Here is a 24,223-nt window from a genome sequence, read left to right on the forward strand (position 1 = left end):
ATTCCTGTGATGTAAAGCTGAATTTTCAGCATCATTACTCCAGCCTTCCTTGTCACATGATCCTTCAGAAATCACTCTATTTTGTTGATTTGTTTATCTGCTCAATAAACTTTTCTTATTATTATCAATGTTGAAAACCATTATGCTTGTATACTTGTCTGTCCTGTAGGTTCAGATGAAGGACTTCCGCTTCTCCTACAAGTTCAAAATGGCCTGTAAGGAGGACGTACTCAAACTCTGTCCAAACATTAAGAAGAAGTGAGTTGACAAAATCCCGGAGCTACATTGCTGATATGATTCATGGCTGTTCTGCAGGCTTTGATGCATTCTGCTTAAACTGTTTTTATTTATTTTTTTATTCAATTTTCAATGGTGATTTATTTATTATATAACATCTTTCCATAGAGGCTTAAATCAAAGCCTGTCTGTGTGTCTCCTCTTATTTTGGCACTGTTACACTTGCTTGCTTTCTCACTCGCTGACACAAATCTATCCTCTTGAACCACATACTTTTTTAAATCCTCTGCCTCCTTAGTGTCTCTCTCACCCTCTTCATGTGTCATTTTGTGTTTCTTCCACCTCAGGGCAGATGTGGTCATCTGTTTGAGCACCACAGTGAGGAACGACACACTACAGGATGTGAAAGATCAGCGTGTGTCTTTGAAATGTCGGAAACAGCTGAAGGTGGAAGAGCTGGAGATGGTAAATTCACTTTACCCAAGTTAAATCAGACACTCACCCTAATGTCGTTCAGACCCTCTTTCCTGTACAACGAACTGTGAATTTTTTGTTGTTGTTTAAACATTTTTTTTTTAATTCAATCAAGGACCTAACATTACCATTAAAAATATATATTACACTGAATTACGTGTCACATTGTCTTTCCTCTTCGTTTACAGTCAGAGGACATTCGACTTGAACCTGAGCTGCATGATGCTTGTAAGAAGGATATCAACAAGCTCTGTTCCTCTGTTGCCTATGGAAATGCTCAGGTAAAGGTTTACTTTGATCTTTTACTTTTCTAGATAGATTTATGCACCCACCTGCTGCTGCTGCGTGCAGAAACACATGATGAAACTTGTCCAGTTAGTGAAAGAAGCTTTATATAACAAGATTCCCACGGTCATGGAACACCTGGACACAGTAGATGATTTTAAAATTTTGATTTCCAGGTCATAGAAATGTCTTCAGCAAATAATTTAGCTCTGCATCGAAAAGATTAATCCTCCATTTAACCACATTTGAATGTCAGTTGTCTTTTGCAATTATTTATTTATTTACATAAACTAGGATTTGTATTAAAATAATACAACAATAAATAAATAATTAAATTATTTAAATAATTCAAATAATTACATTCCATAATTACAGAAGATTCAATAAATGAATGTTCTTTAGGTTTTACACTCATTTATTACCAATGAATATACATAACTTTTCTAGTCATTTGTAATTACAGGGTTTTTAAAAGATTATTATTTGGGTTGTTTTGCAAGACTGCGGGAAAATCTGGTCCTTAAATAAAAATAACAATTGTGATGGGAACTAATAAAAAATAAAATGTCAGCTTGCATCTTGATTTTTGTCTGATTAAGTTCATTTTAAATAATTTAAAGCCAGTCGCCCCTAAAATATAGTTGAAGCCCCCTAATTGAATAAAAACCACTGATTCATATCCATTGATATTATTGGTATTAATGGATTTAAATCAGTAGAAGTATTAGTATCTAACATACAATACAAATGAAAATATACCCCATTAATCTCTATAAAATGATACTTAAATGACTTATTGAGTGAAAAATCAAGAAAGAATGTGAAAAGTCATGGAAATCCACTGGTCAAATACAGCCAGATGGTTTTAAACATGTACAGTATGTAAACATGCAAGACACAAATTGCATGTTATGCTAAATGGGATTTTCCTTGCTTTTTGTAAATACATTTTTAATTTGCTACACTCTTAACTTTAACTATAAAAATGATTCAGCCATAAATCACTTTGACACAACCGTGAGTGCATTAACATACGACCACCACACGTTAACATAATTATGCTTATTCAGTAGTCGGCAACCTGGCAGGGTCCTTTTTAGTCATGTAACAGCAATGGTTAGCCAATCATAATGTCTTGGAAAAAAAAAAAAATCATAATGTGGGGGAAAATATTTAATATAAAATATTAATGCATTAATCATGCCCCCTGACCTTCATGTAAATGTCATTAAAAAAAATCCAGCTTTAACTACATCTACAAAATGCATACAAAAATGTCAGTTTAACATGTTAATTCAGTGTGATTATTATTTGAAAAAATGAATGCATTTACTTGTCCCCAATGACCATAAAAGAGAAACTTTGGATGACCTTAAAGGTGCAGTAGGCGATTTTTGAGAAACACTTACCTCTTTCACACAGAGATTAGGGAAAATAATCATGTTTTTGTGCCACGAATGATTTTCCTGGGGGTTTATCTTTAGGTTCGTTCTTAAAAATAACCACTATTATGTATTATTTATTATTATGTATTTAATGTATTATTTTCTTCTTTTTCTTTTTTTTTTTTTTTTTTTGGCTACAAGCATGTTGTGGTGCTCCGTTCAATCCACTTTCAACACCATTTCTCACAAATTGCTTACTGCACCTTTAACTTGGCAACATAAGTGTAAAAAATGAAATGCTGGAGAAGCTCAATTAACAAACCCCTTTTGAAAAAGCCTGTCATCATTTGTTCTTTTTTCATTGATATCGCTCCTCTTCCCCTCAGATTATTGAGTGTCTCAAAGAGAACAAGAAGCAGCTGTCCCAGGTGTGTCATCAGAAGATCTTTAAGCTTCAGGAAACTGAAATGATGGATCCAGAGCTGGACTATCAGCTCATGAGAGTGTGCAAGCAGATGATCAAGGTGAGACGTTTCGGCAGGTAACTAACCTGGGGCTTCCCTTCCCTAAGTTCTGCGGTTCCCTTCAGTCATGTCCTGACATTTTTAGCTTTGTTATTCATTCTAGCTTCATTAAAGCTTTCCTGTCAAACAGAGGGATCTGATGGTTATAAACATACTCTGTATTGTGAAAGATCAATAGTAATAGCTTAACCCCCCACGTTTTAATTACTTAAGCTCAATAATATCAACATGGGGTCTAAGTGGTTGATGGATCTGACCTGATTTGGAAAAGTGTTAAACACTCAAAACTCATCACCTTGTGTTTAAAGGGTTAGTTCACCCAAAAATGAAAATTAAGTGTAACAATGTAATTTCCTCTGTCAAGACCCATAAAAGGCACTAAAGACGTCGTTACAAAGCCCATCACACTACAGTGGCTCTACAATCATTTTATGAAGCAACGAAAATTGTTTTGTGCACAAAAAAACCTAAATAACGACTTATATAGTGATGGACTACTTCAAAACACTGCTTCCTGAAGCTTTATGAATCAGCAGTTTGGATCGCCAAAGTCACGTGATTTCAGCAGTTTGGAGGTTTGACACACAATCCGAATCATGAATCGATACGCTGATTCAGTAAGCTCCAACGCTTCAGGACGCAGTGTTTTGAAATCGGCCCCCATCATTATATAAGTCGTTATTTAGTTGTTGTTTTTTTAACTAAAACTAACCCTTTAAGTAAAACAGTATGGAATGAAAAAATACACTACCGTTCTAAAGTTTGGTGTTAGTACAAATTTTATTTTGAAGCCCATTCCTAAATATTATTCAAAAAAATGCATTAAATTGATCAAAAGTGACTGTAAAGACAATTATAATGTTACAATAGATTTCTATTTCAAATAAATGCTGTTCTTTTTAACTTTCTATTCATCAAAGAATCCTGAAAAAAAATTGAGTAATGAGGCTGAAATTTCAGCTTTACCATCACAGGAATAAATTACTGTTTAAAATATATTCAAGTAGAAAAGTTATTTTCTATTGTAATTATGTTTTACATTATTACTGTATTTTGATGCATGTAACTGCAGACTTCAAAAACATAAAAAAAAATCTTATAGATCTGAAACTTTTGACAAGTAGTGTAGTTAAGTTTCGTTTTTAAGTGTATCACTTATTTTATGCCACATTACATCACAGAAGAACAATGGAGTTATCTAGCAAGGTTTATAAAATAATCACAATTATCACAAAATTGATGGTTAATTTACCAAAATGACTGTGCCATTAGCTATCACTATTTTTGCCCTTGATTACAGACATTCTGAATCTGCATGACTAAATGACTACTTACTTGCTTACCAAAGAGTCTGTGAGCTTTCATGTTTCCCATAAATCTGTCTGGTCTGTAGTGTTTCTCTCCTTTCTCTTTCTCAACCTATTTCTCCTTGGTTTAGCGTTTTTGCACCGAGTCGGATGCTAAGAATGTTCTGCAGTGTCTAAAACTGAACAAGAACAGCGAGCAAATGGATCCCAAGTGTAAGCAGATGATCACCAAGAGACAAATCACTCAGAACACAGGTGAAGACCTTTCATTTCCACTTAGCTAGTTAGTTGAGTTTGGTTAATTTGAAGCTTTGTCATCTTAAAACATGTTCTGTTTGGCTCTTAAACTCTTCATCTAATTCTGTTCTGAGGATAGTTTCTGTCTTTTATCTTCTGGCCTTGAGCTTACTTTGTTTCTTGTACTGTCTTAAATTATAGGGAACGTTGTTGTTGTTTCCTCTACGGAAGAATTTTTTAAAAAGATAATGGATTCTCACAATTATGACATTTTGCCTCACAATTATGAGAAAAAGTCAGAATTGCAAGATATAAGCACACAATTGCAAGTATACATCTCGCAATTCTAACCTCGTTTCTCGGAATTGAGATAAACATGCAATTGCGTGTTATAAAGTCTAATTCTGAGGGGGGGGGAGTCTAAAACTTTAAAACTTAAAACAGTTTATAACTCACAGTTCTGACTTTATAACTCACAGTTTTGCATTATAAAGTCAGAATGGTAAGATACAAACTCACAATTTTTTTTCTTAGAATTGCGAGTTTATATCACGCAATTCTCAGGAAAAAAGGCACATTTTTTAGATAATATAATACAAAATGTTTTCAGTGGCAGGAAAAAAAGTTTTGATTAGAATTATTTCAACTTCTGTAATGCTACAGTTTTAATTTTGTTGTCTGTGTATTTAGACTACAGATTGAACCCAGTGTTGAGGAAAGCTTGTAAGGCAGACATTCCTAAGTTCTGTCAGAACATTCTCAACAAAGCCAGTGATGCCAACGAACTGGAGGGTCAGGTCATATCCTGCCTCAAACTTAAGTATGCAGACCAGGTATGCGTGTCACTGAATATTAGCAATTAATAAATAAGGGATAATGTACAGTCAGCCAATTATAGTAAAGCTATAGTCTTGTATCATTTGCTGATGGATTTGTTTTGTGATTTAAAGACCATCTGAAGTACATTATCCTGCTTATTGCACAACTGCTTACTTGTATCAGTGTTGTTATTGTCAATTATTGTTAATTAAAACAATTATAAAGCACTTTGTCATTTAAATAAATCTTAAATCAAATAAATATCAATAGAAAAATAGTGTGCGTTTATAAACCATTCATAATAAACACTGTAATATTCCATAATAAGAATTGCCCATTCTGATTTCATGGTGAATTTAACCATTTGATATTGGTTTAATAATTTGTCATTTTTCTCAGCGGTTGTCTGGAGAATGTGAGGATCAGATCAGAGTGATTCTTCAGGAGTCAGCGCTCGACTACCGGCTCGATCCGCAGCTCCAGGCTCACTGCAGTAATGAGGTGAGTGGAAACGGGCTCTGCATTTTGGGATTGCATTGTCTGCCAAGGATACATACAGTTGGAACCTTGAACTTGAAATCTGGCCTAACTGTGGATATAATTTACCGCCTAATGTTTAAGTGATGCCTAAAATGCTGTCTAGGTAGGGAGTTTGCTAAGATTTGGAATAAAGCCCATGGCCTTTAACACACAGCATCTTTATAAGATTTAACAGTCTGTAAGGCTGGACACTCATTTTGAGCTATACAGAGAATAAGAATCGCCCTAAAATATCTTCCAAGCTTTGAAAGAATCAATAAAAGTTAAGAAAAAAAAAAGTCAGGCTGCCTCATGAATGTCACAGGATAGGAACTCAATTTCCAATTCAAAATAGTCAATATAATTTTACAATATAATTTATTCCTGTGATTACTCCTGTCTTCAGTGTCACATGACCCTTCAGAAATAATTATAATATGATTTGATGCTCATTGTGCTGCTTAATATTTTTTTTGTGGAAATCGCCATTAAATATTTTCTAATATTTGAAATATATATATTTTGAATACTTTACTGTCACTTGATCAATTTAATGTATCCTTGCTGAATAAGTAATTTTGTAAAAGTTATTTAAAAATACAGACAAAAAATCTCATGCATCTCAAAAAAACAAAACGTGTATCTCTCTTTCCTCACTGTTTGCATGGATGAGATGTTTAAATGTAATTTTGCAGGAAAACGTTTAATAGTTTTAATTTATTCATTAGTTGAAATCCTACCAGAAGCGAATCGTTCATTTCCACATTAAGCTTCAAGATCTGTGTACTAACTGACTATTTCTGAATCAGGTCCAGGGATATAGTTCATGTTTTAGCAAGGGCTGGCCATGTCACTGTATTTTGCCTTATTTTGCTAGAATTCAATGGGTTTCAACACGGGCCTTGTATCCTTATTGTTTGACTGATGAACAGTAGATGGAGTCAGGTTGGAATTATATTTTCCTCTCCAGCATCTCATCTCAAATATTGCAAAAGAAGAAGAGAAAATTAAAAAAGGATTGAAAGTACTAATTCACCATCACATTGATGAGCAGGTGTACAAAAGAAGAGGGTTTTACAACATATGAGCGCCATTCTGTTGGACTGCACAGCGCCACCTAACATTAAGAAAGAATGACAGCATAAATGCTCATTAGCTCACAAAAGCTTACACTACATATATTGTTTTTTTACATCAAACATTGTCTCATTTCTTTCATTTTAAATACAATTTTTTATGAAGTTTAAAGTGTTAGTTCACCCAGAAAGGAAAATTCTGTCATGAAATAGTCGCCCTCAAGTCGGTCCAAACCCGTTTCATTCATCTTTGGAACACAAATGAAGATCTTTTTAATGAAATCTCTTAATGAGAGATTTCTTTCCCTCCGTTGACAGCTCACTTTGACGCATCAAAATGTTTATAAAGAGGTAATAAAAAGTGGTTTAAGCTTTTATTTACATATAAACATTCATCAACACACACATCAGTTATGGTAAACGGAAGCGCAAGCATGTTCACTTGATGTGTGAGAACCAACAAGGTTGGTTGCGCACAAGATAACACGTCAGCAGCGTCACTGCTCTAAGTCCTGTCTGTGAAACCAAGTGAAAAAGGTGAAACCTTTAAGTTTTTATTTAATTCTTTCTTTATAGAATAGGACAGTGTGCAATGACAGGAACTTATTCCATCTGGAAATGACAGTCTGAATTGCTGTCCCATATTATGTCACAAGAATTTGTGCTTACCGCTGCACCAAGGCTTATTGGTTTTATGAAAGGTTTTGAAAACTGTTATTGTGTTAGGACTATTTGATCTGCTATGCTGCAGAGAGTGTTGCAGATTAATATGGCTTGTTTGTAATGCAATGGGACAGGAACAGTTAACCTCTTCCTGCTGGAAAAGCCCTTTATTTATGATCTCCATAAGCCATAGGCTCTCATGGAGCAATCAAGCAGAAACGGTGTGAAATGGGTCTCTTGATAGGTCAGTGAAGAAAATTGACTGTAATATTCTGCTGACAGGAGGTCAACAGACAAAGACAAGACACATTTTTGAGGAAGAAAATTGAGATTTTATATCTTTTAGTCACTCCATAACATATCTGTGTCTGTTTGTGTGTGTAAGATCACGCGGCTGTGTGCAGAGGAAGCTGCCGCACAGGAACAGACGGGTCAAGTGGAGGAGTGTCTGAAGAACAACCTACTGAAAATCAAACAAGAGGAGTGCAAGACGGTACAGAACACATCCTCAAACATGCTTCATCTGCTACACACTGTTTTTCTCTGCGTCAGTTGCTATGGAAACACCAGCAGTGTCTTTAAACCCACATCTGCTTTTTTTGGATGAGCAGAGATTCCCACTAGACACATAGGTGGTTGCTTTATATAGATCTTTAGATTTTGGCTTCTGTATATACATACTGTATGTATGCATGTAAGTATATTTTCAAAGAAATGTATATTTTTATTGAGTAAGGTTGCATTAAAATAATCAAATGCGACTAAAAATATTTATAATCTTACTGTATATATAAAAGCTTTTTTGTAATTTTAGTAATTTTCTTTTTTAGAATTCCACAAAAATATTAAACAGCAAAACTGATTTCATTGATAATAAACATTATATGATGTTTCTTGAGCATCAAATCAGCATATTACAATGATTTCTGAAGGATCATGTGACTCTGACACAGTACTGATGCTGAAAATTCAGCTTTGTGTAAAATATATGTAAAACATATTCAAATAGAAAACAATTCTTTTAAATTATAATAATGTTTCACAGTAGGTTTTGATCAAATAAATGCCGTCTTGGTAAACATAAGACGCTACTTTCAATTTAACATTTCAAAATCTTACTGACCCCAAACTTTAGTACGGTAGTGATTATTTTTACTTAAATCTAACTGTTATGTTTATTAATAGTCACCAAAATACCAATTTTTTGCTGCTGTTTTGTGCTTCATGCGTGAAATGAGCAACAGTCCGCTCACGCACAGCTTTAATAGTTCGACATACAGGTTTAGTGTCTGAATTTCACTCATTTCATCCTCCTCTTCGTGTGTAGGAGGTGTTAAACATGCTCAAAGAAAGCAAAGCAGACATATTTGTGGATCCTGTCTTGCACACAGCCTGTGCTCTGGATTTGAAACACCACTGTGCAGCCATCAACCCTGGAAGGGGCAGACGTGAGTGTTCACTGTAGTGTGTGTGAGTGTGTGTGTGTTGTAAATTGACACTATACTGTAGTGATGGGGATCATCTTTGAATAGCCTCGGAGTCTGGGTCGACTCCAGCACAGGAATCAACTCTGTGTCGACTCTGTTGCTCTGTCTGAAATCGCCCACTTGTATTCTGATTCTCTAATCCCTATATAGTGCATGGCAGTTGAGTTCACTATATAAGCAAGAAATGACACTGACAAATTACACTGCATCAGAGAGCTGTCGCAGAAACTTTTTCACATACGTTTATCCTACATGTACTGTAGCTCACTCTAGAAATAGATAACATCCATAGAGACTTTAGTTTATAATTATAGGCCTACATACTTAGTGCTAGCTTTAGTTTAATTTTTGGCATTTTAGTGCAATAAATATAGATTTGGTTTTCCATGGTTAACCTTGTGTTGATTATCATTAAAGGGACAGTTCACCCAAAAATGAGAATGTGATGTTTATTTGCTTACCCCCAAGGCATCCAAGATGTATGTGTGTTTGTTTCTTCAGTAGAACACAAATGAAGATTTTTAACTTTGTTGCTTGTATAATGCATGTTAGTGGGGTGTATTGCTATGAGATTAGAAAACGCATAGACGTATGAATCCATATTAAACCTTGTGGCTTGTGATGACACATTGATGTCTTAAGACATGAAATTATCAGTTTCTGCAAAAAACCAAACAGTATTTGTGTCATTTTTTTACTTCATATCAGACAAATATCATCTAGTATTCCCCAGCGCCATTACCTCTGCCGAAGAAGGTCAAAATCGCGGCATAATCTATATACACTGACCTAAATGTTTATTAGGAACACCTGTTCAATTTCTCATTATTGCAATTATCTAATCAACCAATCACATGGCAGTTGCTTCAATGCATTTAGGGGTGTGGTCCTGGTCAAGACAATCTCCTGAACTCCAAACTGAATGTCAGAATGAGAAAGTTTTGAGCGTGGCATGGTTGTTGGTGCCAGACGGGCCGGTCTGAGTATTTCACAATCTGCTCAGTTACTGGGATTTTCACGCAAAACCATTTCTAGGGTTTACAAAGAACGGTGTGAAAAGGGAAAAACATCCAGTATGCGGCAGTCCTGTGGGCGAAAATGTCTTGCTAAGGCTAGAGGTCAGCTGAGAATGGGCCGACTGATTCAAGGTGATAGAAGAGCAAATTTGTTACAACCGAGGTATGCAGCAAAGCATTTGTGAAGCCACAACATACACAACCTTGAGGCGGATGGGCTATAACAGCAGAAGACCCCAATGGGTACTCATCTCCACTACAAATAGGAAAAAATAGGCTACAATTTGCACAAGCTCACCAAAATTGGACAGTTGGAGACTGGAAAAATGTTGCCTGGTCTGATGAGTCTCGATTTCTGTTGATACATTCAGATGGTAGAGTCAGAATTTGGCATAAACAGAATGAGAACATGGATCCATCATGCCTTGTTATCACTGTCCAGCCTGGTGGTGGTGGTGTAATGGTGTGGGGGATGTTTTATTGGCAAACTTTAGGCCCCTTAGTGCCAATTGGGCATTGTTTAAATGCCACAGCCTACCTGAGCATTGTTTGTGACCATGTCCATCCCTTTATGACCACCATGTACCCATCCTCTGATGGCTACTTTCAGCAGGATAATGCACCATGTCACAAAGCTTGAATCATTTCAAATTGGTTTCTTGAACATGACAATGAGTTCACTGTACTGAAATGACCCCCACAGTCACCAGATCTCAACCAATAGAGCATCTTTGGGATGTGGTGGAACGGGAGCTTTGTGCCCTGGATGTGCATCCCACAAATCTCCATCAACTGCAAGATGCTATCCTATCAATACGGGCCAACATTTCTAAAGAATGCTTTCAGCACCTTGTTGAATCAGTGCCACGTAGAATTAAGGCGGTTCTGAAAGCGAAAGGGGGTCAAACACAGTATTAGTGTGGTGTTCCTAATAATCCTTTAGGTGAGTGTAGATTACGGATTCATTTGACCTGTACGGATTGGTCAAATGAGCTATCTACGTAAATATATCTATGATCGTGCTGGTATTTTGACCTTACTTGGCAGAAGTAATAGTGCTGGGGAATACTAGATGAGATTCGTCTGATGAGTTAAAAAAATAACATAAATACTGTTTGGTTTCTCACAGAAACTGATCATTTTGTGTCTTTAGATATCAATGTGTCATCACGAGCCACAGCATTTAATATGAAGTTGTTTGTGCATGTTTTTTTTTTTTTACTCTTATAGAATTACACTAGCCTGACAAGCCAGACCCACATCAAGATGTTTGGTCTGGAAACTCACCATTGACAGGGCTCAATCCGAGGGGCGGGATAAACGGTTGTCTTTCAAACTCCCTCTGCTCGCGATAGGATAGAGCTACAACCAACCAGAGCAACGAAGGTGAAACAGAGCTCGTTGATAGATTAAACATTCACCGTATCCGGTCGGCTAAACTCCGAACACATCTTTCCTTTTTAAGAATGACTTCAGTGCCGTTCTTTGTTCTTTTCTCAGAGAAAAGCTCAACTCCAAGTCTTCCAGAGTCGTGGTCAAAGCTGATTTGAAAGAGAGCCGTTCGCCAGTTGCTGTGTTTACTAGAAGTACGCAAATGCAACTCGGCCGTCGTCATTATGGCCCCGCCCACCAACTCTATACACGATGTGATTGGCCCGGCAAGAGTTAGGCGATTACAGCTCAGAAGGGTATTGAGAGTTGCTATGACAACTCTCGCGGGCAGATTAGATTTGCTGCCGCTAGGGTGCGTCTAGATTTCTAGGCTAGAATTACACCCCATTGACATGCATTACACAACTGGCACAGCAACGGTTAATTTGTGTTCTGCTGAAGAAACAAAGACACCTACATCTCGGATGCCCTGGGGGTAAGCAGATGAACATCAAATTTAAATTTTTGGGTGGACTATCACTTTAAACAAGCCATAAATGATCAAATAAAAAAAACTCACATAAGAATAAATATCAATAAGTATACATGATCGTATGTACTCTCCTTTCCAAGCACCTTTTAAGCTTTTAAGAAAATGATCATGCGCTTTTAGCGCCATCACCCAACCATTAGCCTATAATAAGAATAATTAATTAAAGAATACTTTCTTTCTTGTTTATGTAATTCTGACATTCGCTCACGGCTGTTTCTCGTGAATTTTCCCCCTGTAAAATTAGGTATTGGCAACAGCTAGGTAGCAACTTTGATAGCTACTCAAGTCTTCGTTAAATTGGACTAATTTGAACAGTCACACTAAAAGTGTGCGGTTTTAAAAAGGGGATTTTAAGAATTTTTATCAGGGTTGAATAAATAAATTGAGTGTGTAATGATTGGCATCTTGTCTTATTTCTGACCCTGTTTTGATGTAAATGGAGTGGAGGAGCCGATTCCAGCGAGTTCTACAGTGGGAGTCAGGAATCGACTCCAAAAAAAACTGAAATTGAACACTCTTACTATAGTCACACTTTAAAGATGCTATTAGACGCATTTATTTCGTATTAAATATCTTGCTCCACATTGCTACATATTAAACCCCACATACATTACTTCACATGGAATATTGTTTCACAGTTAAATGCATCATAAATACAATGTAATGCTGTTTAATTCATGATACCTAACTAAGATAACTAGGTTGAAATATATGGAACTTGACATATGGTGTGTTTTTTCTTTCTTCATTGCCGCTTTAACTGCAATTTGGAGCTTCTGACCCCCTGTGTTTGTAATGCTTTGCCAGAAATGTCCTGTTTGATGGAAGCTCTGCAGGACAAGCAGGTGCGTCTACAGCCTGAATGTAAGAGGAGATTACAGGACCGCATAGACATGTGGGGCTATGCAGCGAAGGTCAGTACACAAACACATTTAACCCTTCTACATGCGAGTTTAAAATATTCTAGCTGAGCCCCCAGCATGAGTTTAAGGCGACCGTTATTTTAAAACCCATCACCATTATTATGGCGACACATCATGCTTGTCATGTGAAACACTGCAGCCATGACAGGGATGTATGACAGACTTACCGCTTTTAGAGCTGGTAAACGATTAATAGGGATGGCTGACGCGAAACTGGCGTTTCGACGCTGTATCGAGATCCCGGAGCGCAGATGTGTCGAAACACTGCTCCGAGCTGTGATCGACACACCCATGTCACGTGACTACGGCTAAACGAAGCACCGAAGTGTTTCATCAGGTGCGCCTGTCGAAACGGCTTTGATTAAAAGGGGCGGGAACAAACCACACAGTCATACATCTGAATGAACCTCATTCCCCACAGTTTAAAAGTGAAGTTAATCCATCTTCACCTCATGGGTTTTTGTGAGAGGAGAGAGATTTTGTGATATAGCCTAAGTGAGATTTATTATGCGCTATGGTTAGTTATATTTAGGCTAGATTTAAATGAGATATAATGACTATTAGGTGTCAGTGACAGATAGGATAGATATAGTAACACATTCATATAGGCTGTTAGAATTATAGATATAGAATATATAGAAGATATATAGATATATATCCATAGGTGATATATATTTTTATTTTATTTTATTAGTTTATTTAATAGAGACCAAACATATTCATGAACACTGTTTTATAAAAATACTCCATGTAAATATGCCAGAATTAGTAAAAAATAACTATTTTTCATCTGCAGTCCCTATAGGCAGATAACAGAAAATAACAGACAGTCAACAATCATACAACATCATTCACATTCACCAAAAATAATAATAATAATAATAATAATAATAAAAATACACAAATAGCAAGACATTGTTCATTCACCTCTATACTACATTCAGATTTACAGTGTAAGTGTACATGTACAATTGATAAATGTATGACAGTTAAATATGAGTACACCTCTGGTTTTTTTAAGAGACTGTGTTAAGCAGTCTCCTTTGACATAGGCCGTGTACCACCTCTACTGTCAAGTCTTTGAAAAAAGCCATGCAGTGGAGGGGGAGCAAGATTATGTAGCCTAATATTTTGTATACTAAACAAGTGTACTTAAAACGTTTGAAATGATCAAAGCTTAAAAATGTATGCCTCTCTAAAATATTGCAATGATGAAATGACAATGCTTTTTTATCAAAAATCTCGTACCACATCTGGTGTGGGAGCATTTCCCTTTGGAAACAGCACATAAAGTGAGATGTGTGTATTGTGTATTGTATTGACCCAGAATGCAGGATCCATTAACTTAATTTTCAGTAATTTTCCCTCATTTGTATGTAGGCTACTTGCTAAAAAATATTTGTTTTTAATCATTTTTTCAAAGGCTGGAAATTATATGTAAAAAAAAAAAAAAAAGTCGACTAAGTCCTTCAACAGCAGAGCAATTCATATTTTTTTAATAAAAATGTTATGTATTGTGGCTTTATTTCTTTTATTACAGTTAATTTTTCATTACAAAAAAACAAACAAACAAACATTTACAATGAGGAGGCTACAGGTTACAAAACCAAGTAGTTGTCAGACAGATGTTAAAAATGTGTTTTTTACATAGTAGATCACTTTCAGATCAATACACGCCAGTGTCCACTAGATGGCGTCATGGTGACGGGTGTCGGGTGTTGTTTCGAAGCTTCGGCACATTTGCTTCAACTGTTTCAGTGCTTCACGAAGCCTCGGTCTGCCCATCACTAACGATTAATCGCACCCAAAATAAAAGTTTTTTTACACATAATATTTGTGTGTACTGTATATAATGATTATGTATATTTAAATACACACACATACATGTATATATTTAACCCTTAAAGACCGAGACAGCCGCCCGCGGCTAAAAATAACTATCGTTCTAAAATGTTTAATAACTTTTTAACCGCTAATCCAATCTGTATGCTGTAAACTGCACAGTAAAGAGGAGAATCTCCGCTTTCCAAAGGTATAATATGTTTCGCGATTGATCATTCAGAGGCTCCGTAGTCAGCGTGGATGCGTCATCAAAATATGCAGCATTGACTAAAAATAACTATCGTTCCAAAATGTTTAATAACTTTTTCATCGCTGATCCAATCTGTATGCTGTAAACTGCACAGTAAAGAGGAGAATCTCCCCTTTCCATAGGTATAATATGTTTCGCGATTGATCATTCAGAGGCTCCATAGTCAGCGTGGATGCGTCATTAAAATATGCAGCATTGATTTGTCCAAGAAACACACGTGGGTTGTTCCCCTGAGCCAAACAATTTTTTTATTTTTTATTAGTCCCACCCCCCTGTGCCCAGATTCGTTGAAACTTTCATCAACTCAACCAATAAACACAGTGTTTGGTCTTTTGAACCACGAATCACGTTTCTCTGAAAAATGAACGTGGGTGTGAATTTGCATGCATCATGAAACCAAACAGAAATAAACGCGTGCAAAGCGCTCTCTCTCAGAGCACAGCACACAGTCAGTATATTTCTCTATTTGTATGTAGTTTGTGTTTTACACATTTTCACTATTATATTTTCCTCAATTTGTGTTTGAGAAGATTATGTGCAGAGAAGTTGAAATGTCCGTTTATGAAAATAGCCGCCCACATGTAAAAGTAGCCTCAGTATATTTTATTTCACGGTTTCTTGTCACAACTTGATGTATTGTTTGTGTTTGTTTTTCATGCCCAAATTATAATATATTTCTCTGAAGAAAAATGTTTGTTTCAGTGTTGTTATTATATAACAATCTTTCTATTTACTTTATTACTTGAACTTTTTAGGACACATTATCAGTAAATAAAATACACCTGTTTTCACTCAAAAACCTAGAAACGCCTAGAATAATGTTATAATAAATGGCTATAACTTGCTGAGGGATTGTTACATGTAGACAAAATTTCATCTGGAAGTGTAAAACAACCAAGTCTAACTTTCTAAAGGAAAAAAATCCAAACTTCATGAAGTTCTGTTCGAGTTCACAGCAAAAACATCACATTTTTGCTGCCATTTTTCTTGAAAATATATTAATTGAATCCATTCTCAGAATAAATAAATGTAAAATTTGGACATCAAATGAGCTAGATGGAAACTTCAGGTTCTCCTGTTTAAAATGATATATAGCACTTGATGCTAACTGCTAGAATGGGGGAGAAAAACAAAGAAAAGTAGAGGCACATCAGGCGCCCCAAAAATGTTCTAGGTCTTTAAGGGTTAAGAAATATTATAATAGGAAAAAAAATTTTAAGTTATTTATATATTATTGACGTTAACGCATGCGATTAATGTAAAGTTTATCTGATCTAATCTGCCGCGAGTGTTGTCTAACAACACTCAATAGTCAATACACTTCTAAGCTGTAAAAACCGAACTCTGGTCAGGCCAATCTCGAGCTGCGCTTACATGCTACTAGTAAACACAGAAGCTAGCGAACGGCGGTCAAATCAGCTTTGACCGCGACTCTGGAAGACTTGGAGTTAAGCTTTTCTCTGAGAAAAAAACAAAGAACGGCACTGAAGTCATTCTTAAGAAAGGAAGATGAGTTCTGCCGGCCAGATACAGTGAAAGTTTAATCTTCACATGTTTACTAGCATCAACTAGCTCCGCTTCACGTTGGTCTTGCTGGTTGTAGCGCTATCCTATTGCGTTCAGGAGTTTGAAAGACAGCCGTTTATCCTGCCCCTCGGATTGAGCCCTGTCTATGGTGAGTTTCCAGACCAAACATCTTGATGTGGGTCTGGCTTGTCAGGCTACATTTCATTGTGTGCTTTGCTTTAAAACACGAGCTCTGTCGAAATAAACCAACATCGCGGTGTTATTCAGTTAACAGTACAGTGACAGTTAACAGCCAATGATATATACTTAGCAAGGGTGCAGCGGAGGGAGCGACTTTGACTGCAAAAACCTACGATTACTAAACACAACAAAGCGGTTAATTTAGGAGTTTTTTTTTTTGCCATCTATGTGTGGTTCTTTTCGGTATTGCAGCTTGAGAGGTCTACATTTAAATGTCCATTTTACATAAAATGTCTAAAATGAAAACAATTCCTTTGTTGTTACTCTGTTCACATACTATACACTGTGATGAATTCTGTAAAGGTTCTTAGTAATGTTTTTTTTGGGGGGGGGGGGGGATAAATATCTTTAATAGGATAAATGGCGACTGCTTAATTTAATAATTTATCATGATTAATCGCCCAACATAGGTGTGATTAATCGAGATTAAAACATGTAATCTATTGACAGCCCTATTATATATATTTTATATTATATATGAATATACATATTTTATATATCAATATAAAATTTGTGTGTATATTTATACGCATGTTTGTGTATATTTATATCTAAATTATAATAATAAATTATAATAATATACTCTCTTATCAAATGAATAATAATTTATTTAAGTAAATGTTATCATTTTATATATATATACATATATATATATATATATATATATATATATATATATATATATACATATATATATATATATATATATATATATATATATATATATATATATATATATATATATATATATATATATATATATATATATATATATATATATATATATATATATAAACCCATTACTTGGACACATTACTATTTGTAATGTTTTTGAAAGAAGTTTCTTCTGCTCATCAAGCCTGCATTTATTTGATCAAAACAGAAATACTGAAAACATGTAATATTGTGATATATTATTACAATTTAAAATAATAGTTTTTTTATTTTTATTATACTTTAAATGATCATTTATTTGTGTGAGGCAAAGCTGGATTTTCAGTATCATTCCTCCAGTCTTCAGGGTCACATGATCCTTCAGAAATCATTCTAATATGATGATTCATTTTCAAAGTTGGAAACAGTTCGGCTGCCAAATATTTTTTCATAACCTTTGATACTTTTTTTATAATACTTTGATGGAAAAAAAGTTTAAAAAAATAATTAAAAAAAATAGAAATATTTTGTAACAACAATATACACTACTGGTGAGTCTTTTTTTAATTTATTTTTTAAATAAATCAATAATTTTATTCAGCAAGGATGTGCTGAATTGACGAAAAATTGATAGTAAAGGAGATTTATATTATTTGAAAATGTTTGTTTTTATTTGGAATAAATTCAGTTCTTTTGAACCTTTTATTCATCAAATATATTAGGCAGCAGAAATGTTTCCAACACTAATAAATCAGAATATTAGAATGATTTCTGAAGGATCATGTGATAGACTGGAGTAATGATCCTGAAAATTCAGCTTTGCATCACAGAAATAAATGATCATTTAAAGTAAATAAATAAATACATTTATTAAGTAAATTAAAATTAAAATAAAAAAATGATTAAGTTTATTAAGTAAATAAATTGGAAACCAAATATTTTAAATTGTAATATATCACAATATTACATTTTTTCTGTACTTTTGATCAAATAAATGCAGGCTTGATGAGCAGAAGAAACTTCTTTCAAAAACATTACAAATAGTAATGTGTCCAAACTTTTGGCCTGTACTGTATACATTTTAATTATTAATCATTTTTAAACCATTATAATGAAATAAATTATGATTAATAATTTAAAAAATAAACAATAAAAAAATGTGCATTGTATTATAAGAACAGTATATTATTATCATTATTAATAATGTTTATTCCTTAAAATTGTACTTTGATGATATCGCCTAAAGGATGTTATGTCCGGTTTTGTTGAATTCTGGGGACAAAGTCACTTCTTTATTATGAGTTCTAGTTTGTGATTTCCTAGGTGGCACCAGCTGAAGGTTTCTCGGACCTCGCTGTGCAAGTCATGACGTCGCCGTCGAAGAACTACATCTTGTTGGTGATAGCACTGGCTGTGTCCATCCTCTTCCTTGTGGGACTGCTGTGCGGCCGCATCACCAAGCGCGTGACCAGAGAGCTGAAAGACAGGTAGAGCGAGGATGCCGCCCCCTCTTGTCTCACGCTTCATTTCCTGCCCTCTCTGTTCTTTGTACTTATACCTGCGAAGACTTTGGGAGCTGTCAGCGGACCTTCTACAGGCCGGCGCCATGTTTGAAACCCTCTCTAGCCCAGCCAGCCACTGAATCCCACCCGGATCCAAACGTTAAACTTTTGAAACACTTCTCGGAGAGGATCAAGACCGTTTTGGGACATTTTGCCTTGATTTATATATGGTTTGTGTTTTTGTTTTGAGTGGCAGCCTTACTTCTTGACTGTAATATGGTCATGTGCCGATTCAGTATTTTTATCGTCGTTTCTTTTCCAGTTTGTAAGACTGTGTGGTCATAGATGGGGCTTTAATCAGCAGCTTACATGTGTTCAGAAGCCATCTTTTTTTGTCTTCACCATTTTAGTCCACTTTGGGTCCGATTGATTGGCACTGGGGAGGTAAGATGGTTTTTCTAGTCCAGTATGATGAACTGCAATGATTGTGATGTGAAACAATGGTCTTTATCAGGTAAAAGATATTTTATTATACATTAAACATAAAGAAGTAAACTTGCAAAGATTGTGACATTTGAATACACCTAGTAAACACCAGCGAAAAACACCAAATTTTGTACATTGTGACATTATTTTCCCCCATAATTCCCAATACATAGGCACAATACTTTTTGAGTTTTGTCATTCTTGGTAGTGTTTCTCATTGCTTTTTTTTTTTTACTGTTTTATTGATTTAAAAAAAACAGTATTTGTAACTATCAATATGTAAAGTTGGTACAACAAATACAGCTAAAGAAAATAGTCACATGTCATAAAATGCCTAGTTTTCTTTAAACAAATTGTATTTTTATTTTGGTGGGAAACCTGGTGTTGGTGGGGGGGTTTTTAGATTCACCTACTAATCTAAACGATTATAATGCATAAGACATTAAGAGATGGATATAAAAAGAGAGGGTTTATAACCTTTAGAGAAGGTTCTCTTATTGTCCAGGGCCAAGTTTCCTGCGGACCAATGTTGTAAGGGTGAATGTGACTGTATACCTTGGTTTTTTTGTGTGTTTTTCAGAGGTACTTTGAATGTTCACAGGACGATTGCACTTTTTTTTATGTTTTATGTTTGGCTGAAGCCTTATTTATTGTTTACAACAAATGTGCTGATCTTTATTTTGTGTGTGCGTCTATGCGTGCGTGTATAGAGATATGTTCTAAGGTTGCCTTTTCTCTTTCTCTGTCATGCCAGTGAAAGGAAACGTCCATTAGTCCCCATTGATTGCAGTTCTGTATTTGTTCAAAGCTGTACCCACAAACAACTCTAGGATGAAAAGGAATGACATGCTTGTCTTTGTCCATTTGTTACTAAGCTACTCTAATTATAACTGTGATGATTATATGCACAACACTCGCTGAAGACATAAGGTTTTTCTAAAAGATCCATGCATGATTTCCCCCAGAACTCATTCTGCATCTGCTCATTTGAATATACATATAATTATGATATTTGTGGTGTAAAATGAACCACAAATAAAAAAAATCAGCCCAAATTAAAAAATAAAATAGAACATGTTTGTGCACTTTTATTTTGATAAAAAAGACACTTTGTTTTGAGAGATTTGCCTTTTCATTTTATGTGTGCAAAGCTCTATGAAATCAGTTTTGTATTAAAGGGATCGTTCACCCAAGAAGAAATTGTCATTTACTGACCCTCACATCGTTCTAAACCCGTACATTTCTTTCTTCTGCGGAAAACAAAACAATATATTTTGAAGATTGTTTTGGGTTCCCAATGAGTATGATGATGATGATGATGATGAAAGAATGTACATTTTTGGGTGAACCGATTTAAAACAAATTGGGAACAGAATTGTTGTACATTTTATTTTTTTCGTACTGCTTACCTCTAGCATTGACCATCTCAATGTTCTTCTGTAAATATTAGTTCTAATGTGCAAATGACAGTCTGAGATTTCTGGTCATTTGAAATTTGGACTGTAAAATTCTACTGATCATATGGTCACATTTGACTATATATTGTAGATAAGTAAATGTTGAAAGTTATGTTATTCCAAATATATTTCTCCTCCTTCATGCTTTTTTTTTTTTAGACCGATCATGATGATGTGTTTTGATTTGATCCTTAAACAGTTTTGAAGGATGTACATGGAATATCAAGTCTTTCAAGTCTTTCTTTTTTTGCTTGGATGAATTTAATATTTGTTTTTGTTTGCATTGTGCACAAAAGTTGCCAGAGATTGTACATTTTATGACAAAATTTAGGAGTCCATATGTTGAAAGACCTGTGTGTGTGTGTGTGCGTGTGCGCGTGTGCGTGTGCGTGTGTGTGTGTGTGTGTGTGTGTGTGTGTGTGTGTGTGTGTGTGTGTGTGTGTGTGTGTGTGTGTTGACAAGTCCCATTTTAAAAGCATCTTTTGAAGCCACAAGGAAGAGCAAACCGTGATTCCATTACTCTGAAAAGTCACAGTTTCCCAACAGTCATAGTGCAGAGCCAAAGATGATCCTGCTTTGTTTAAAATGCTCCTCTGCAAGACTCTAAGCATCTCTAATATCTGCTGAATGGCAGTTTTTTATCTTTCATATTAACTGCATATTGTCTAAACAGTTTAAAAAGGTTATGGCTGTGATTATTTTCTTCAGTTTCTTCATCTTGCCATGTAACATTAATTTGACAAATCAGATTTGTTTTGCTGGTTTCCCTAATTCTGTACAGATGATGAATTATCAGTTTAATAAAATACTGTAGATTTTCTTACCATTGTGTTTTGATTTCACTCCAGTTTTGTTTCATTCATATTGTATAGTGATTATTGATTTAGTTCTTCAGCTAAAGCTACACACATTTCAAAATGTGTCTTATCCATTGTGCATCAATTTAAAAAAGTTAGACATAATGTCCATGTCAACAGAAAACTGTCATAAATTGAATATTGGTAAGTTTGGTTTAATTTTAAATATGGCAGATTAGTGCAGTCAAAAAAGTTTCGCAAAAAATTAAGCAAAAAAAAAGTTAGAGGTTTAAGTTTATGAAAAGGATTTATGGATATTTTATATAAAATATGTATTTTATTAAACATGCTAAACTCTAAAACTGCTACAAAATCAAAGCCATAAATCTAAAAAAAAAAAAAAGTTCCAAATGTAGGGTTGATTTCTCAAAAAAAATTCTGTAAGATTTTGTTTGGGCGCAGTGCCAATTTTACCTCATTAGATGCCAGAAAAACTCCACTGATACACACGGCGCTTGGATTTGAGATTTGCATTTGGGTTTTTCTGTCTCAAATATTACACATACACACATACAAACCACACACTGACATGCATACTAACACACCCACATAGCTGCATAATTTATACAATTGGCTTTGTAATATGCATAAATACAAAACTGGAATAAAGTGAGGTTTTGCTTTATAGACCAAACCTGAAAAAAATGTCACCATCTGGTAATACAATTTTTTTTGACAAATTTAACATTTTGAAGTCTTGCTTTTATTTTGTAGGTCCTGTTAATGAGTTGGATATTTTTGTCCAAACAGTGCTCAAAAAGAGGAACTATTTTGTGTACCTAGTGCAAAGTTTTTTTTTTTTAAGTAAATGGGAGTAAAATAGTAAAATTCCAATACAAATACACACAGCGGCCGCGCCAAGGGGGGTCTTGGCGTGCCTCAAGACCCTCCTAAAAACCGCCTTGACCCCCCACCCGCCCACTTCCTGATAAAAAAAATAAATAGGTTATATATATCCGGGATTTAAAAAAAAAATTATATCTTGAAACTACACAGAACAATAATAATTAAATATTTATTCAACATATAAATGCGCGATTAACGCAGCGTGCATTTTCTTTTTGATCCATGGCCGTATTAGAGAAATTTAGATCAGCCATAGACTCAAAGGATGCTGCAGCAAACATTAATAATAGTGTAAGAAAAGGGTTAACATTAATATTACTTCGAAACAAGTGCCGTTCTAGCCTTTATAAGCAACCATATTTTCTGCTTAACTTTTATTAGACTCAGCAGGTCAAAAGAAAAGTGTTTTTTCACAGAGCATTCTCTGCAGTCCGAGCGCAATGCACTGAAGTTCATGTCCGAGGTGAATCATTAACACCAACACTACTTACAGTACATGTGTTTTATTGAACTAAATACATTATTGCAATCGGCTAAAACGAATATGCAGCAGGTTACTTTTCTGAACAAGAGCGCTTCCGAGTCGGCGTTTCTCACACTGTTCGCGTGAATCGCGGCACAGTTCGGTGCGCATACGCAAAATACATAGACAGTAAAAGAAATGGACAGAGCGTTCCCATAGACTTCAACGGCGGAAAGTGAGGTCAATCAGAGGCACTCACTTCCTGATGGCTGAGCGTACTGCGCAGCCTCAGACTGAGCTTGAGGACGTAGATGTGACGTGAGCAGTCTGTCTGACAGTTGTAAGTCTTCTAGTAGTTGTGGAAAGTAAAATCTGAATCACATTGTTTAAATATTTTCTCCCGTTGCTTTTGGCTCACTATGGGCTTCTCCCCATTCTTCCCCCTTGACTTTATCAGACTTTATGTTTCCACGTCCCCCTGACTGCCTCATAGTCAGTTAAAGACTGCTTCTGAGCGTCTCCTCCTGTCTGTACGTTAATTTCTCAACTGTGCGACGGAGTTGCGTTGGTTATGACGCAATCGTTAGCCTATTTTTACAAAAACAGCTTCTACGGGGCGATAGTGTAAGATACAAGGTAACGGAGCCTTTTATGCATTGTCGTGTTTCTTTAGAAATAAACAATGGACAAATGGAGTCTTTAAACGCCTCAGATGTCAAGTTATTCACTGTCAAAGTGACTCAAAAATGAATAGGAGTCAATGGGATGCTAACAGCAGGTGATGGCTTGGTGAGCAATGGCCGCCCCTATGGGTGGAACGCTTTCCGAGTGCTAGATTACCTTCTTGGCAAAATACCGGCAGGAACGCGCATCTCTTAAAGGGGCCAGACTATATTCCTACTCGTGGAAAATGGACCTCTTCCTTGTATGGTATATATAGGGCTACAACCAACCAGAGCAACGAAGGTGAAGCAGAGCTCTTAAACTTTCACCGTATCCGGTCGGCAAAACTCAGAACACATCTTCCCTTTTTAGGAATGACTTCAGTGCCGCTCTTTGTTCTTTTCTCAGAGAAAAGCTTAACTCCAAGTCTTCCTGAGTCACTGTCAAAGCTGATTCGAAAGACCGCCGTTCGCCAGTTTCTGCATTTACTAAGTACACAAGCGCAACTCGGCCGTCATTATGTTAAGCCCCGCCCACCGACTCTATACCAGCAGCTGACC

The 24,223-nt window shown here is 35.5% G+C and overlaps 1 protein-coding gene across 1 annotated transcript in view; it reads left to right on the plus strand.

Moving 5' to 3' along the window:
- glg1b (golgi glycoprotein 1b) overlaps positions 1–21,657 on the plus strand; it is a 69,445-nt gene extending 47,788 nt beyond the window's left edge. Inside the window, exons 16-26 of the mRNA XM_067419990.1 lie at positions 170–258; positions 585–702; positions 900–992; positions 2,768–2,905; positions 4,344–4,467; positions 5,140–5,282; positions 5,668–5,769; positions 7,912–8,019; positions 8,854–8,974; positions 12,761–12,867; positions 18,713–21,657. Of these exons, the coding sequence (XP_067276091.1) occupies positions 170–258; positions 585–702; positions 900–992; positions 2,768–2,905; positions 4,344–4,467; positions 5,140–5,282; positions 5,668–5,769; positions 7,912–8,019; positions 8,854–8,974; positions 12,761–12,867; positions 18,713–18,880 (1,311 nt within the window). The 3' untranslated portion in view covers positions 18,881–21,657. The remainder of the gene's footprint in view (positions 1–169; positions 259–584; positions 703–899; positions 993–2,767; positions 2,906–4,343; positions 4,468–5,139; positions 5,283–5,667; positions 5,770–7,911; positions 8,020–8,853; positions 8,975–12,760; positions 12,868–18,712) is intronic.
- The last annotated feature ends 2,566 nt before the right edge of the window (positions 21,658–24,223 follow it).

Source organism: Pseudorasbora parva, chromosome 16 (assembly GCF_024679245.1).
Source record: "Pseudorasbora parva isolate DD20220531a chromosome 16, ASM2467924v1, whole genome shotgun sequence".
Lineage (NCBI taxonomy): Eukaryota > Metazoa > Chordata > Actinopteri > Cypriniformes > Gobionidae > Pseudorasbora > Pseudorasbora parva.